At 36.8% G+C, this 17,574-nt stretch overlaps 2 protein-coding genes and 1 non-coding gene across 3 annotated transcripts; 2 read left to right on the forward strand and 1 right to left on the reverse strand.

Moving 5' to 3' along the window:
* Positions 1 to 548: 548 nt before the first annotated feature.
* LOC120141250 (putative indole-3-acetic acid-amido synthetase GH3.9) lies at positions 549 to 3,548 on the forward strand. Its single transcript, XM_039156181.1, is given in 5 exon segments — positions 549 to 695; positions 698 to 902; positions 1,018 to 1,119; positions 1,842 to 2,665; positions 2,903 to 3,548. Coding segments are annotated over 5 exon segments (1,788 nt in total). The 5' UTR covers positions 549 to 613; the 3' UTR covers positions 3,478 to 3,548.
* A 5,500-nt stretch (positions 3,549 to 9,048) lies between these two features.
* TRNAG-CCC lies at positions 9,049 to 9,119 on the forward strand. The gene has a single exon. It is a non-coding gene; the product is annotated as a tRNA-Gly (tRNA).
* Positions 9,120 to 16,052: 6,933 nt separating this feature from the next.
* On the reverse strand, positions 16,053 to 16,949 carry LOC120141147 (glutathione S-transferase F13-like). Its single transcript, XM_039156079.1, has 3 exons — positions 16,735 to 16,949; positions 16,608 to 16,656; positions 16,053 to 16,516 (listed from the first exon to the last, which is right to left on the reverse strand). The coding sequence occupies exons 1-3, from the start codon at positions 16,879 to 16,881 to the stop codon at positions 16,053 to 16,055; spliced, it is 660 nt and encodes a 219-aa protein (XP_039012010.1). The 5' UTR covers positions 16,882 to 16,949.
* Between the last annotated feature and the right edge of the window lie 625 nt (positions 16,950 to 17,574).

Consider the following 17,574-nt stretch of genomic DNA (forward strand, 5'->3'; position numbering starts at 1 on the left):
GTCCATGGTATTTAGTACATACGATCTATGTATGATTATGAAATATCACATGGCTCAGCTGTTAAATTGAAGAATCAGCATGATAAACTATTGTGCAGTGCACATGACAATATCATGGCCAGTTGGTACTTGATACGACTTTTCAAGGTACACACATTCCTGTTACAGTTTCATCTTTGATGAGATGATCTTTTACTCTTCTTTCCAGTTACCCTCTAACATTTTTGCTTAAATGGCAGCTATACAAACTAGAATCTCCTGTCTTGAATTATCACGTTAAATAATGGGCTATTATTTGAACAATTGTATAATTTATGAAAAGAACATTTCCACTATGTTGTTGGATGAGGTCATTGTTTCTAATCAAGAAAAACAAGTGAGGGTCCACAGTACATATCAAATCAGCACGATCTAAAAAGAACAAACGAAATCTGCACAATATGCTTCTGATGACCGGCTTGTAAATGTGGGGAAAATAAGTCCATTATTCAACAGGTACATGACAAAACCAAACTTATTATATATAGAACCTCTAGCATGTTAGTTGTGATCAAGAAGTATTCTCTTCTTATTTCTTTTGTGAACTCGCTTCTTGTTCCCTTTTAACCATAACATGGATGGGAAAAAACTGGAATATAAGGGTGAGGATGCCTTGAAGGAGATTGAGAAGTTAACAGCAACAGCTGGTGAAGTTCAGTCGGCATTTTGAAAGAAATTTTAAAGCAAAATGCAGACAGTGAGTATTTGAATAAGTATATGAAAGGATCTAAAGATGTTTATCAGTTTAGAAGTTGTGTCCCAGTTATTAGCTACAAGAATATCTATCCTTATATCCAGAGAATTGCTAACGGTGAAGACTCTTCCCTCATTACTGGGCGGCCCATAACTGAAATTCTCTGCAGGTTTCCTCTTACTATCTCTACTCTTTATACCATTATCGCTTGTTCTTTGCTTCTTTCTAATAATATTGTATTTTCTATGTTGCAATTTAATTGAAACATGTTTCTCAATTTGCAGCTCAGGGACTTCTGCCGGAGAGCCTAAATTAACGCCATCAATAGCTGAAGACCTTGACCGTCGCACCTATCTTTATAATCTCATCATGCCAATTATGAACCAGTTACCTTACCTCTTCTTCCTTTTTTTTCTATATTGTTTTCCATTGCATCATGCTATTTGACTGTGTATGCATTTGGCATGCATGTTTGTTCATTTGTTGGAATTAGTAACCGCTTAATAAGCTCTTGGAAGGTTCTTTTTCGCCCTATATTCTTTCTTGAAGTGGTTTCTATACTTTTAATTGAGAAGATGTTATTCCATATTTTTGCTTAAAAAATTTCTTTGGATCTTCATGATCCACCACAAATTTTGGGTTCTCCATTCTGAGCAAGGTTTAAGGATGAGATACGATTTGATGCACCGTTAAAGCTGTACTGTATAGTGTTTCCAGGGTACATATTACTATCCATTAATAAGATTGTAAGAACTTGCTGCAAACTCAGCACTTTCAGAAAGTAATCCCTACTTGAGTTGAAGCCACCAGAACTTTTATCCACTCACAAGTTGCTTAGTAGTCTTTAGAATTTGGATCATGTTATTAGTGCATGTTGGCGTGTAATTCATGAAAATAACTTTTCTCTCATCCGCATCAAAACTTTTTGCATAGTAGCATTCGGATTAATGAAAGCACTACTATAGCATCTCAAATATTATAATCGTAAAAGATATTCGTAACTCGATAATGAATTTCTCAGTAAGCACACACTAAATATGAATTCTCCAGTTATAAGTAGTAGATGTTTTGGTTAAAATGATGATTGTATTGACATTTTGATTTTCAGGTACATTCCCGGTCTTGATGATGGAAAGGCCATGTATCTCTACTTTGTCAAGGCCGAATTATCTACACCTTGTGGTCTGCCATTTCGCACCGTGCTCACCAGCTACTACAAGAGCAAGCACTTCAAGTACCGAACACGAGATCCATTTAACGATTTTACAAGCTCAGATCAGGCAATCTTGTGCAATGATAGCAACCAAAGCATGTACTGCCAGTTGCTAGCTGGTCTAGTACATCGTCACCAGGTTACGAGACTAGGGGCTGTATTTGCGTCGGCTTTCCTATTAGCCATCTCTTTTCTTGAGCGTAAATGGGTTCAATTATGCAATGATATCCGCACTGGCCATCTTGACCTATCGATCATAGACCCTGCGTGCCGGTCATCGATGATGGCTATACTATCATCACCTAACCCCCATCTAGCTGATGATATTGAGAGCATTTGTAGCCGTCCATCTTGGAAAGGAATCCTGTGTGACCTTTGGCCCAGGGCCAAGTACATAGAGGCTGTAGTCACTGGCTCCATGGCACAGTATATACCAGCTCTCAAGTATTACAGTGCAGGAAAGTTGCCTTTGGTTTGTACTATGTATGCTTCCTCTGAGTGTTACTTTGGTGTCAACTTGAAACCCATATGTGATCCTGCAGAAGTATCATTTACCCTCTTGCCTAACATGTGTTACTTTGAATTTTTACCATTGGGTGAAAATGGAACACTTTCCATGGACATAGATGAAGAGGAGGCAGTGCCGAATGACAGGCTTGTTGATTTGGTGAATGTTAAAGTTGGCTGCTATTACGAATTGGTGGTTACTACTTTCTCTGGTAAGAAAAAAATTATTTAAAAGGGGGTTTTGCTATTGTTAAGACAATTTAATAGGCCAAAATGGCATCTCAGCAATATGGCATCTCAGCAATTCTAAGTCCTTCAGCTTTCAAATTCACTTGAATGCGACAAGATAACTCATGTCTCCTTTAGTTTGCTGCTGATAAAAGAATTGGTGCATGTTGCTATTCTCGTTGTCACATTCTGCATTAGTTGATGTTTGGTTAATGATTCAGGTTTGTGTCGATATCGTGTTGGGGATGTACTCCAGGTGACTGGATTTTACAATCAAGCCCCACAGTTCCGATTCATCTGCAGGAGAAATGTTGTGCTCAGTGTTGACAATGACAAAACCAGTGAGGAAGATCTTCACAGAAGCGTCACCACAGCAAAGAAATTGTTAGAACCCTACAACGCTTTGCTCGTGGAATACACCAGCTATGCTGATACATCGTCTGTCCCTGGACATTACGTACTCTTCTGGGAAATTCAGATGGTAGACTCCGCCACCTCAATCGATGCTAAGCTGCTAGAAGAATGTTGCGTTACCGTGGAAGAAGATCTCAATTATGTCTACAGACAATGCCGTACCCGGGAAAAGACCATAGGACCACTCGAGATACGGGTGATTGAGCCTGGAACGTTCGAGGCGTTGATGGATTTCTTCATCAACCAAGGGGGCTCTATCAATCAATATAAAACACCAAGGTGCATCAAGTCTACCAGTGCTCTTAAGCTGCTTAATTCTCATGTCTTGGCATCTTTCTCTAGTCCTAGGGATCCCAGATGGAATCCCTTGAATGGCAAATAAACGAATCCTAACTTTGTTTTGTATGGTATGATTTGGTTTGGTTTGTCTTCTCTGTCTACCTAGCTAAACAATTGCTATAATTCCTTGAATCACACAATCGGATAGCTCGATTTACCAGACTATAGTTATGAGCCACATCGCTCAACCTGTAATCTTCATCTTATTTGCAAGTGAATATTTCTATTTCTACCTTCGTGAGCACTTTAACTACAAAATTTTAATACATGCATATATATATATATATATAACTAGGAAAAGTGTTCTGAACTCGTAAGTGCTTAATGGTTTTCCGATTATTACCATACGAGTAAGTTTCTGTCGACACGTCTCTGCAAAGGAATACGTATGGTACTGGATGACTGAGAAAGTTGCTGTCTACCTTTATTCAAGGAAGCATTGTTACTTTGACAAGACAAAGCAAAAGAACACTCTGATAATGGCCATTTTCCTTTTCTTTCACTGGAGCTTAGGCCAGTTAACAGTTTGATTTGATTCCAACGACATTTCAGCCAAAAAGAGAGTGCACCATCTTAACCGAGAGAATTAATAAGAGATTGGGTTAGAATTAATCTTACGCAGAAGTTTCAGAATGGATTCCTTAGCTTGTGTGCATGCATTTGCATTTGTACTTGCATGAGCATGTATACAGCCAAAGGGTACGGTCCATTATGATTTATGAACTTTATGGCGATATTTTGGGAGAAGCATGCGTCACCTACATCTCACAATGATTTCCAAAGGGTGCATTGATCTTGGGAGAAGTGTCTTGTTCACGCCTCAAGCTTCCAGTACCATTAGGTCTTTCTTTCTTTAAACATGTGCCCCACCAGCACCAGGGCGGCTTGAAAGTCCCTGCCATGCACAATGCAGCATCTTTACATAATCATCACTTTAGCCATTTACCCTCCCACATTTCTAGCTCCATCGTGCCCGATGATATGCGCATGCATCCTCTCTCTTCTTTTACGTCACTTTCACTTTGAAAACGATGGATTGGAGAAAAGGTACCTATGGCTATGGCTATGAGATATGACCATGAAACCTTTGCTTTTTCATCAGATTTTCCTGGAATCCGACGTGTTTCAAAGCAGAGTTGAAACTCACATGCTTCCTATATATTAACATAATTGTATGCAGATCAACCAAATGGATAATCTGAATGAACTTGAAAAACAAAGGCTTAATCACATATGTTCTGGAAAATATTGTATGAACTACCAGCACTGAACTCTAAATATATTGTTCAAGAGATATATTTGTATGAAATATATTGTTAATCACAAAATATTACTGTACTATCCACTTCCAAAAGAAATGTATGGGGCACAAAGGCAAAAAAGAAGAAAACGACGTCTAAACTACATTAAAAGTCACCGCATATATGACTAGGACTAGCTAGCACCTTCTAGCAATAATGATGTCAAATCCAACAGTTTCATGTCGTGCTCTATCCACATGTCTGTAAAACAAAAGAGATGTAATTGAAAGACTAATCATTGGTTTAAGGTGGTTAACCATAAAAACAATGTTTAATTACCAAAGGATCATTATCTTAAACTCATACTAATGACGAGATATTGGTGGCAGTGGAAGGAACAAATCAGCTTTCAAAAGTCCATGCGTGGTGTCCAAACAAAATGCAAAAAGATATGATCTTATTGCCAGATTCGATCACTATATGAAAAATCGAGAACGCCAAAAGGAAATGCTGTGAATGAAAAAAAAAGTGAACAGTTCTGTAAAGGAGAATATTTAATTGTGGATAAGGTTGTTCATCTGATACATGACTTGTTATTCCCATTTTACATGGCATAAAAAACAAAAGAATGGTGGAAGTTAAAACTTCTAAATTGATTCGCTTTGCCCCTATAAAAATGTTTTAATCCCCATTACAGGATTCTACTAATTAATGTAAAGATTGTTTACCGTCGAAGGGTGTTGATTATTTTGGAGTGTCTTTATAGTTTTTTCCCCTCTTTCGAATGTCTTATGAGAGGAAGGTAAGGATTTATCTATTCCTTTTTATTCATCATGATAAGATTAAAAAACAGTATTCATGTGAACCCATTGAGTGGTCTCAGCGATCAGAGAGAGTGTTGTTCTCCCTTAACGTTCTAAGTTCGAGCAATTGCATCATGATGTGTTGTCAATATTATAAACAAATACTACCTTAATCAGCCTAAATTATTTAAAAAAAATAGTATTTATGTATAATTTTAAATATGAACAAACTCGCTACATTTATAAATTAAATTACTCTAACTTAAATCACCTGAAGGAACCATATCATTCTTGTATCACTATGAGCATTCCTGAAGTTCATCCTAAAACATTCTCTAATGTTTAAGTTAAAAGAAGGTTTTGAATCTAATGTGTTAGAATGTAAAGAGAGAGATTAAGGGTTTTCTAATCCCTTTATAGAGTCAGTGTTCGGGCAGCTTCATTGTTACAGGCTCTGGACCTTATTTTAGCTATTTTGGGCCCATAAATGACCTAAAAAAGATTCTAACAATTAATTTTAATCAATATTTTAACATCCATCAGAATTAGGGATCACATCCAATAGAAACAATGAACCGAATCGACAATATAAAAAGTTCGGAACCAATCCACTGATACTATCAGAACAACAAACATTAAAAGTTACCCACATTTTGAAATAAAAAAAAAATCCACAGATTAACTACAAGGTAAAAGATAATGGTGATATACAACCAAGACATAGTAATAGCAGATTATGAGGAGGCATAAAGCACATTTGTCCTGGGTAAAATGGAACAGTTTAAGTGATGTAAATGGACATGCATAACTCAAAACAGAAGGCAACATAACTTCCAACTGCCTTTAAATTGATAAAAGGAAAAATCCCAGGAGATTATTACATCAATTTGCTATAATGTCATAGCCATATGGACCAAGGATGGACCGACGTAGCCGAGGAACGACTGCCTTTCTAGAATTTTTAAATGTCTATATAATTTTATATATTTTTATTAATGATCTAGTTCCGTCACATATAATTATATAATTCGTTCCACTGACATCAAGTCCTACTTTGTCCCAGTATAATATAACTTGAGAGAACCATCTTTTTAAGCAACTTAAATAAGAACAAGTCAACAAACTTTACAGTAAAATTGGTAAAGTACTACAATAAGGATTAGTAGTAGATAAATATTGCTTTAAAAGGCTATTCCCAGTATTAAGTTTGCCTGACCATGAAAAGGAGAAAATTACAGAAATTTTACCAAAAAGTCATCATTAATTTCATCGAACAGGTTGTAGGCAACTAAAAAAAAGCCAAATAGCGTTTAACAAAGGGGCGAGTACGCGGTAGATAACGTCAGCATCAACAATCGGAATGTGGTTGTACTGAACAGGGAAGATACCGTATACTTTCCCGATGCGATTCCTCTGGTTAACCCTACTATCCTCATTTTTGCTCAACCTTTATTTCCCTCTCTTCTTTTGACTCCGAATGAGCCTCAGGTTTCGTACACTGGGACGTTTAAAACTCTAATAAAAAAACACTAAAAATATTTATGAATTTATTAAAACTATGATAACGATTATCAGAAGCGCATCTAGTGTAGGGTATCATAGTACCCTCCCACGTACTGACCGGGGTTCGATTCCCCGGATGCGCATTGTGCCTCATTTGAATTTTTTCTCAATCCAGCCAAAACTCCGAAATAACTAAAATAGGGTTTCAATTTCATTATCCTGTGAAATATTTTTTACTCCAACATTTGATTGGATTTCATTATTTTTTTAATCTTTTAAAATATTTTACTCTTAATGTTTCGTTTTGAGTTAAATAGTTTTTTTAAATGTTTTGTGGACGGTTTAATTTTTAAAAATATTTTAACCTTAATGTTTTGTTTCAAATAGTGATTATTTTTATTCTTTTAAGCACTTTAACCTTTAACGATTCATTTTAGGTTATATAATTTCTCTACGAAACATTTTAATCTTAACGATTCATTTTGAGTTAAATAGTTCTTCCTTGGAATAATCACTTTTTATTTTTATTTTTTAAGTACTTTAACTTTTAGCATTTCATTTTAAGTCAAACAATATCTCCACGAATAAAAATCATTAATCAATTGATGATTAATGCAAAATATGACACGATAAATTTACATGATTTCGCACCATAACATGATAATGTCACATGTAAAAAGGTATTACATAGTATATTGGGGTGGGAGGAATCCATTTGATTAAGTTGTGGACTTGATTTGTTTAACAATATATATTATATAATACATTGTATGTACCTCAACTTCAGCATCAACTGGTTAAGACAAAAAACAAAAACAAGGTCAGTGAAAGACTTACGACGTGCTTCTAGTAGCCCGTTGCAGAATGATGCAGGGACATGAGATAATGGCTACTCTCGAATTACATACTGGAAAATGGAATGAAGCAAATTAAACAACAAAATACCAGAAGAATATGATGCAACTTAAATGAAAAAATCTTGTAGAATCTAGTAAGGCACACAGCCTGCAATGACATGTGCATCCTCATCCTGAGAGAACTCGGCTTTTCCTGCAAAATAAAAAAAATAAAAATAAAAAGCATTACTGAAAAAAATAGAATTGTAATGTAGAACTACAGGCATACAAAGTAGCCTGGTTTCATGTTCTGTCCCATACAATAAGAAAGAAAATTTTCTATACATAAATACCTATTCAAATTTAAGTGATTTTCCATGTAACTTAAACCACTGAAATTAACATCACACATGCAGCTTCTGAGGCCACTAAATTTGTGAACAACACGTGGAAAATGAGACACGAGCAGTGGTTAGCCTTAGCCATGCTGCAGGAATCTTATCCAGACTATATGAATTAGAGACAGTTACCCATTTTATGGAATTAGAACTTTAGCATATACTTAAATAAGACTGCAACAATTAAAAAAAATAACAGCTCCCTATATTCTTCTGCATATGTTAGGGCCTTCTCCAAAAATGTTGGAACCCCCATCATCTTCCCGTGCAAGTAAATTTGGTGTGTGTAAGATTGTAGATCTCACACACCGTGGACCAATTGATGTTGAAGTTGAGATTATGTGATGTGTTATATAATATATATCGTTAAGCAAATAAAATTCATATCTCGATCCAATGGTTGAATTCTATTCTTAGATCTTGGGTTCAAACCCTTTAAAAACCACAATCTTAATTGATGAGCGTCTGATGTCATGTAGGTTTTTATATCCATCTCGAGGTGTTAATCGCTATCATTAGTTGATTAATTATTTTTATCTACGAATGACTATTCTGATACAAAATAAAAGATTAAACAAAGAAAAGAATACACAATATATAACTTCTTCAACATCAACTTCTGAAATATTGTTATGCTTAAACATACAAGATGTCGTAGACTTGATCGATGTGATTCCTCCCGTTAACCCTACTATCCTCATTTTTACTCAACATTCCTTTCTCTCTCTTCTTCTAACTCTGAATGAGCCTATGGTTTTGTACACGGGGATTGTTACCTTTCAATTTAATAAACTAACTATATTTTGTAAAATATGATGACCATCGTCAAGATAGCGCATCTAGTGTAGTGGTATCATAGTACCCTCCCACGGTACTGACCGGGGTTCGATTCCCCGGATGCGCATAGTTTTTTCCCTTAATTGAATTTTTGATCTCAGTCCAGCCAAAACTCAGAAATAACTAAAAAGGTGTTTCAATTTCCTTATCCTATGAAAACGCCTACCCCTTTTGCCCAACTCAGTTCTGTGATTTCTTCAAATAAATTCACAAGTGATGTGCTGAACCTGCAATACATTACGTTCTAGCTTTAGTAAATAGCGGGGTTTGGTGGTTTATTAAGGTGGGGAACAAGATGGCTTTAACCTTGAATGCTGTGGTGCTTTTATGCTTGTAGTTCGGGGTTTCACAGATACAGATCGCAAAATATTCAGTTGACATTATGCATGCAAATTTTATCTCAATTGGCACGAGAGGATGTGTTGATGATGCTCTCAGATAATATTTATCCAGGACCTGCCTTTTGAGCCTGGATCACTGCTTGTACAACACATGGAAAGGAAATTTGGAATTGAGTTACCCAGATTAACATAGCAAATCCATCAACATAAAACGATCATCGGTATTAGGGTTCTCCCTGTTGGGGAAAACGGGTTATTTCCCACACGAACGTAGTTTTAAAATTGACCTAAAATGTCAAGATTAAAACCATCAAAGGTTGCACAGCAGATAAACCTGTCCAACTATTGAATATTGAAACACAATAGAAAATAACTGAATAAAAAACAATAAAGGAGAGAACACACCAAATTTACAAGGTTCGACGAGAATATCGTCTACTCCTCGAGCACCACACCGGATGATAACTTCACTATATCGCCAATATTACAACAAATGGAATTCTTTGGAATTCCCAAAGTGGGAGAATGAAGAATACAAGAGGAAGAGAAACTTGTTTTTGGGATGATATCTAATGGAAATACTTAGGCCTATTTATAGTTGAGTTTCAAGAACAAAATGTTCAAAGTTTGGCCACCTACCAAAGAATTTTCCAATGTGTACAAGTTAGCCACCAAATATGAAATTCACATGTTCAAAGTTTGGCCACCAACCAATATGAAATTTCCAATAAGTTGGCCACCAACCAAGATGAAATTTCCAACTTGTCAACTTAATTTCTAGACAAATCTAACAAATCTCCACCTTGGCTTGAAATTACCAAGCATACTCAACTTCTTCAACTCCCCAAATTTGTAGTGCCTCTAATTGCGCTCACAAGCGCCACACACCCGAAGGTGTTCATACTTTCAGGATGTTAATCAAGTTCAAACAATGATTGAACTTGATTACTGTTACCACCTTGGTCATCATATCTGCAGGATTTTCTGATGTCGCAATTTTCTGAAGTAGAATCTTTCCTTCTTCAAAGATCTCCCGCACAAAGTGATACCTCACGTCGATATGATTAGTCCTTGAATGGTAGACTTGATTTTTCGCTAAGTGAATAGCGCTCTGACTGTCACAATAGAGACTAATGTGACTTTGAACAACTCCCAAGTCTTCCATCAACCCGTTAAGCCAAATTGCTTCCTTTACAGCCTCTGAAACTGCCATGTATTCTGCCTCTGTAGTAGACAAGGTCACCGTAGATTGCAATGTAGACTTCCAACTTACTGGGGCTTTAGCAAGAGTAAACAAATACCCAGTAGTTGATCGACGCTTATCCAAATCACCAGCATAATCGGAATCAACATATCTAACCATACACTGACCAAGTGCTTCATCCTGTTCAAAAATTAAACCAACATCCACGGTTTGTTAGAGATACCGTAGAATCCATTTCACAGCTTTCCAATGTCCTTCTCCAGGATCATGCATGTACCTGCTCACAACTCCAACTGCTTGTGAAATGTCAGGACGCATACACACCATTGCATACATCAAGCTCCCAACTGCATTAACATATGGAACTTTTGCCATATACACTCGTTCTTCGTTAGTTTTAGGAGATAATTGAGAACTAAGTTTCAAATGAGAAGCCAATGGGATACTTACATGTTTGGTATTTTCATTCATGCCAAAACATTGTAATACATTTCTCAGATACTGCTTCTGTGTTAAACAAAGCTTCCCTCTCTGTCTATCTCTGCTTATCTCCATACCAAGAATCTTCTTGGCCTCACCTAGATCTTTCATCTCAAACTCTTGATTCAACTGAGCCTTTAATTTGTCTATCTCCTTTTGACTCTTCGAAGCGATCAACATATCGTCAACGTACAAGAGAAGATAAATGAAAGATCCATCTTTGAGCTTTTTCAAATACACACAATGATCATATTTGCTTCTAGTATACTTTTGCCTCCTCATAAAGCTATCAAATCGCTTGTACCACTGCCTCAGAGATTGCTTCAATCCATATAGCGATTTGTTCAGCTTACAAACCCATTTCTCACAACCACCATCTTTGTATCTTTCTGGCTGAGTCATATAGATCTCCTCTTCTAAATCACCGTGCAAGAAAGCCGTCTTTACATCAAGTTGAGCTAGCTCCAAATTCAACTGTGCTACCAAGGCCAACAATATTCTAATGGAGAAATGCTTCACAACAGGGGAAAATACTTCATTGTAGTCAATTCCCTCCTTTTGAGCGTAGCCTTTAGCTACCAACCGTGCCTTGTAGCAAACATCTTTCTTGCTATGAGATCCATATTTCTTTACAAATACCCACTTGCATCCAATGGCTCTTTTATCTTTCGGTAATTGTGCCAGTTTCCAAGAGTCGTTCTTTTGGAGAGATTGCATTTCTTCATCCATGGCACTTTTCCACTTATCACTTTCCAAGCTTTGTATTGCTTCTTGGTAAGTGATAGGGATATCATCATCAACAACTGGAAGAGCATAGGCCACCATATCAACAAATCGAGCAGGTCTACGAATTTCTCTCCTTGGCCTTGTAACTGCAAGTGGTTCTGGTGTCTCCAATGGTTATTGGGTTTGAACCTTTTCATCTTTTGATTCTTCTATTGGAGTTGAAGAATCAGCTGCATCAACTTCTGGGATCATCGTCTGCTGAAACTCCACCTGTTTTGGAGTATGCTCCACCTGCTGCGGAGTACTACTTGTCTGGACAGCTTCACTTGTTACCTTTTTTACTAGGGCAGATTCATCAAAGGTAACATCTCTGCTACAAATTATCTTCTTGGTGTCTAAACACCAAAGGCGGAATCCCTTCACTCCATGGGTGATTCCATAAAGAGAGCCTTCTTTGCTCTCGGATAAAGCTTGGATTCCTTCACATGATAATAAGTAATGGATCCAAATACATGTAAGGAATCATAATCAGTAGCAGGTTTTCCAGACCATACCTCTAATGGTGTTTTTCCTCCTATCGCTGATGACGACAGACGATTAATGAGATGACCAGCATATGTCACAGCCTCAGCCCAAAATGCCTTGCCTAACCCAGCATTAGACAACATACATCGAACTTTCTCCAATAGTGTTCGATTCATACGCTCTGCCACCCCATTCTGTTGTGGTGTATGTCTAATAGTGAAGTGTCGAACAATACCATACTCATGGCAAACGTCAAAGAATGGGTCACTTTTATATTCCCCTCCATTGTCCGTCCTAAGACATTTGATCTTTCTACTAGTCTGGTTCTCGATCATATTTTTCCATTTCAGGAAAATTTGAAGCACTTCATCTTTAGACTTTATCGGATACACCCAAACTCTTCTGGAAAAGTCATCTACAAAAGTTACAAAATAATGGTTTCCTCCCAAAGACGATGTCTTTGAAGGACCCCATACATCTGAGTGAATATAATCTACAATACCTTTTGTATTATATATAGTGGTGCCAAACTTCACTCTCTTCTGCTTTCCCAGAACACAATGCTCGCAAAAGTTCAATTTGCAAGCCTTTGCACATTTCAACAATCCTTTCTTTGCCAGAATTTGCAAGGATTTCTCTCCAGCATGTCCCAACCGCATATGCCACAACTGGGTTGCGTCCAAATCATCACCTCCGGAAGCTGCTGCAACTGCTCCAATAATTGTACTACCTTGGTAGTAATACAAATTATTTTTCCTGATGCCCTTCATCATCACAAGTGTGCCATATGTGACTTTTAAAACTTCATCTCTCATAGTGACTACTGAGCCTTTGGATTCTAAGGCTCCCAACGAGATGAGATTTTTCTTCAAACTGGGCACGTATTGAACATCCGTTAGAACTCTGGTTGATCCATCTTGATTCTTCAATCGAATTGAACCTATCCCAACATTTTACAGGCATTTTCATTGCCCATATAAACAACTCCTGTATTTAGTTCCACTAAATCGGAGAACCACTCCCGATTAGGGGACATATGATAGGTGCAACCCGAATCTAATATCCACTCATCGGAATGGAATGTTGTTGATGAAGCAACCAATGATATGTCAGAGTCATGTGCATCATGCTCTGTAACACATGCATCTGGAGCAGCTTTTCTTTCTTCTTCAGCTTCGGACAATCTTTCTTCCAATGGCCTTTCTCATGACAAAAGACACATTCATCTTTTCCCAGTCTGGACTTCGACTTTGATCTCCCTCTCCACTTTGGCTTTTGACTTTTCGAGCGACCTCTTGCCACCATGGCCTCTGCTGCTTCGTACTTGCTCTCCTTCTTGGTTTTCTTCCTGAGTTCATAACTATACAAAGCAGCAGTTACATCTTTAAGGGTAACATTATCTTTACCATGAAGTAACGTTGTCTCAAGGTGCTCAAATTCATCTGGAAGAGATAACAACAACATCAAAGCCAAATCTTCATCTTTGAAGGTTTCATCCATGCCCAATAAGTCTTCCACTAGCTCATTGAACGCAGTGATGTGTTTATTCATACTGGTGTCTGGTTGATAATCAAATTTGAACAATCTTTTCTTCATGTGGAGACGATTCTGAGAGCTTTTCTTCAGGAATTTTTTCTCCAAAGCTTTCCACATCTTACTTGCAGAAGTCTCGTTCTTGTAGCCATACTTCTGCTCCCTGGAAAGAGAAGATCGAATCGTGCTGCACACCAAACGATTGATTGTTCCCCATTCTTTCTCCTCCATATATTCGGGCTTTTCTTCCTCAATGGCGATGTCTAGACCTTGTTGGAATAAAGCGTCTAACACCTCGCCTTGCCACATGCCAAAATGACTGGATCCATCGAACAACTCCACCGAGAAATTTGCATTTGACATTACCCTCCTCACCGATCCAGATGAAGAGCTTGATGTCTCAACTGATCCGTATTTTGGCATTTTAATTCTAACGAACAATATTCAATATCACGAACTGTATCTTTTCAGCAACGGAACCACCAAGATAACCTCAACCGAAGCTCTGATGCCAATTATTGGGGAAAATGAGTTATTTCCACACGAACGTAGTTTTAAAATTTACCTAAAATGTCAAGATTAAAACCACCAAAGGTTGCACAGCGGATAAACCTATCCAACTATTGAATATTGAAACACAATGGAAAAGAACCGAATAAAAAACAATAAAGGAGAGAACACACCAAATTTACGAGGTTCGACGAGAATATCGTCTACTCCTCGGGCACCACATCGGATGATAACTTCACTATATCGCCAATATTACAAAAAATGGAATTCTTTGGAATTCCCAAAGTGGGAGAATGAAGAATACAAGAGGAAGAAAGAACTTGTTTTTGGGATGATATCTAATGGAAATACTTAGGCCTATTTATAGTTGAGTTTCAAGAACAATATGTTCAAAGTTTGGCCACCTACCAAAGAATTTTCCAATGTGTACAAGTTAGCCACCAAATATGAAATTCACATGTTCAAAGTTTGGTCAGCAACCAGATGAAATTTTCAATAAGTTGGCCACCAACCAAGATGAAATTTCCAACTTGTCCACTTAATTTTAGACAAATTTAACACTCCCTAGGCTATTTTCCTAGAAAATAAAATTAATGGATCAATAATGAGAACAATCTCAAATCTCAAGACTTTTCTCTGAGCCGTTGGACTGGATGCATGGCAGCAATTTACTGCACTTGAGGTTAATTTTTTTTTGACATTATGGCTGTGGTCCAATCGACTAATCCCGGAACCCAACAACGATCTCATAATAGTATTAGGTGAAGGTGGCAGAGGTTAAGCCGTTGGATTCAAACAAAATACAAGCTTCTTTGTGACTTTGGTGCACACTGCATAATGATCAATGGTGACAAATGCATTCCCCTCCACAAATCCTTTACAGCAAGTGATTAGGGTTATATAAAAGAAGCCCACAAGGTCACCATTTTCTACCACCTAAGATTTTCTTGTCTTCAAATTGGTTTGTGGAAAAACTCTACAGCTTGATGAGCAAGAAAGAGCTTTTTTGTTATATTATAATTCATTAAATGATCACGAATCAAGTAACCTCGGTCGTAAAGGAAATGTTATTATTCTTGGTGTTTCAAGTTGAGCACTATGAATGTTAGAGGTACGAGCATTCAATGTCAAATGATTGAAAATTAATTTTTAATATATATTACCTTGTTCTTACCATATATTAATAAAATATATAATTCACCAATGAACAACAATCAAGACACGTGGTTCCAGAAGCGGATGATTATGATATCCATGTAAAGGTTTTCAATTTTGGGTAAACTACATTCCTAGTCATTTAATTATTAGTCAATTACGAATAACATAGGAGAGAAAGAGAAGTGTTTTAACCACTTACTTTAGATTGTTTACAATCCAACTTTCATTTTTAAATTCATGAAGATGTAGGAATAGCATCATGGGTTACGCAAGATCATCTCGAAAATTATATCACAATCCCCAACATATATCAAACAAAATACCTGATAATTAGCAGTTCATACAGCAATATTGAGATCAGAAGAATCTTCTGCATCTTGTCACATAGATATTACTATAATAATCACATAATAGAGTAAACAACAAGTTCCAAATCTTGAAAAAATCATTACAAATATAGAAAGAAAACAAAGCAACAACACCAAAACTAGTTGAAAGTTCATAAAACCAAAATTTATGATCATCAGTTCATTTTCTCACCAAAATTCATAGCCGAAGCCACCTTCTGAAAAGCAGGCCTGGAGGAAATATCTTCCCACCAAGCTTTAACGTGTGGGCGCTCATTTATCAGATCAGCACAAGGAGTTTTCATGAAATAGTAAGTGAAAGACAAGTGGAACAAGTCGGCCAAGCTGTAAAAATCACCAGCTAGGTACTTGGTGCGACTGAGTTTTTCTTCATATACGTCTAGTACTTTGCCGAGCTTCCCGGCGTTCTCGTCGATGATTGCTTGATCGGGGGATTTTCCCTGGAGAGGTGCGGCGAAGAACTGGAAGATGATCGGGGAAATCGCAGGGTGGTATTGCTGGGATTCGACCTCCATCCACACTTTGACCTCGGCAGCCTCTTTAAAGCTCTGGTGTCTGATGAGATCATTGCCGGTTTCCTTGAACTTTTCAGCAACATACACTGAGATTGCTCGTGATTCTGATATATAAACACATACCAAACAATGATCAACTCAAGTATTTTTTCTATCAAATATTTGGATCATGAAGTGATAATAGTGTCGGCGTACCGAAAAGACTGAGATCGCCATCTTCTAGCACTGGAATCTGACCGAAGGGCTGCAATATCATAAAAAAAGTTATGAAATGCTTATAATGAATAGTCGATGAAATAAAAGAATAACACAGTGTGTTTACATTCTTGGCTAAGAAAGGAAGCTGCTTGTGTTCGCCGGCGAAAAGGTCGACGGGGACGAGCTCGAAATCTGCTTCCTTCTCATGCAAGCATGTCATTACACGAGAAGTGCAGGGGGACAAGGCAGCCCCATACAACTTGAGTGCCATTTGTTTTAAGAGATTTGAGAGTGAAAAGAGAAAGGAGAAGAAGTAAGCAAGGAAGCTCGAAGAGATGAAGTGCGCATGTGAAAGGTGGAAGCTGTAGGCCTTTATATAATACAAAGTCTGCAATTGATGACTATCTTGCTTTTGCCTCGAGATTGTATTAGAAAATAAGTTTCAGAGTACGTTTTCTTCTTCTTTATATATATATAGAGAGAGTGTCATTCATATTTTATCTATGATAGTTGTTTGAATGGAAAGAAATAATTTGATTTTTATGTTCTCATTTACTAATATTAATTTCAGTTGTCTACTTAAAAAATAAATTTAATAATCTATTTTTATTTATTCAATAATATTAAGAAGACGTAAAACTAAAGCTTTTAAATGAATCTTAATTTATATATATATATACATATAATTTTTTTCTTTTATATATTTATATGGATTTTTTTGTAGATTTTGAAGCACTTTGGGATATACTGAGTCACCTCGATATATTGAATCCAATCTTCAAGATCTTGGTCAAATATCGCTTTTTAAGTAAGTAATAGACGAGTTGAAATTTGAAGAGATAAATTTAGACTTTAACATTACGTTGTATGATTTTATTATTAGTTATGATCATCTTTGAAATTACAAGGAGAAGAAAGTCTAATCTGACATAGTTAATTAAATGATGAAGTTGGTTTAGCATAA

Source organism: Hibiscus syriacus, unplaced genomic scaffold (assembly GCF_006381635.1).
Source record: "Hibiscus syriacus cultivar Baekdansim isolate YM2019G1 unplaced genomic scaffold, ASM638163v2 tig00110794_pilon, whole genome shotgun sequence".
In the NCBI taxonomy this organism is placed as follows: domain Eukaryota; kingdom Viridiplantae; phylum Streptophyta; class Magnoliopsida; order Malvales; family Malvaceae; genus Hibiscus; species Hibiscus syriacus.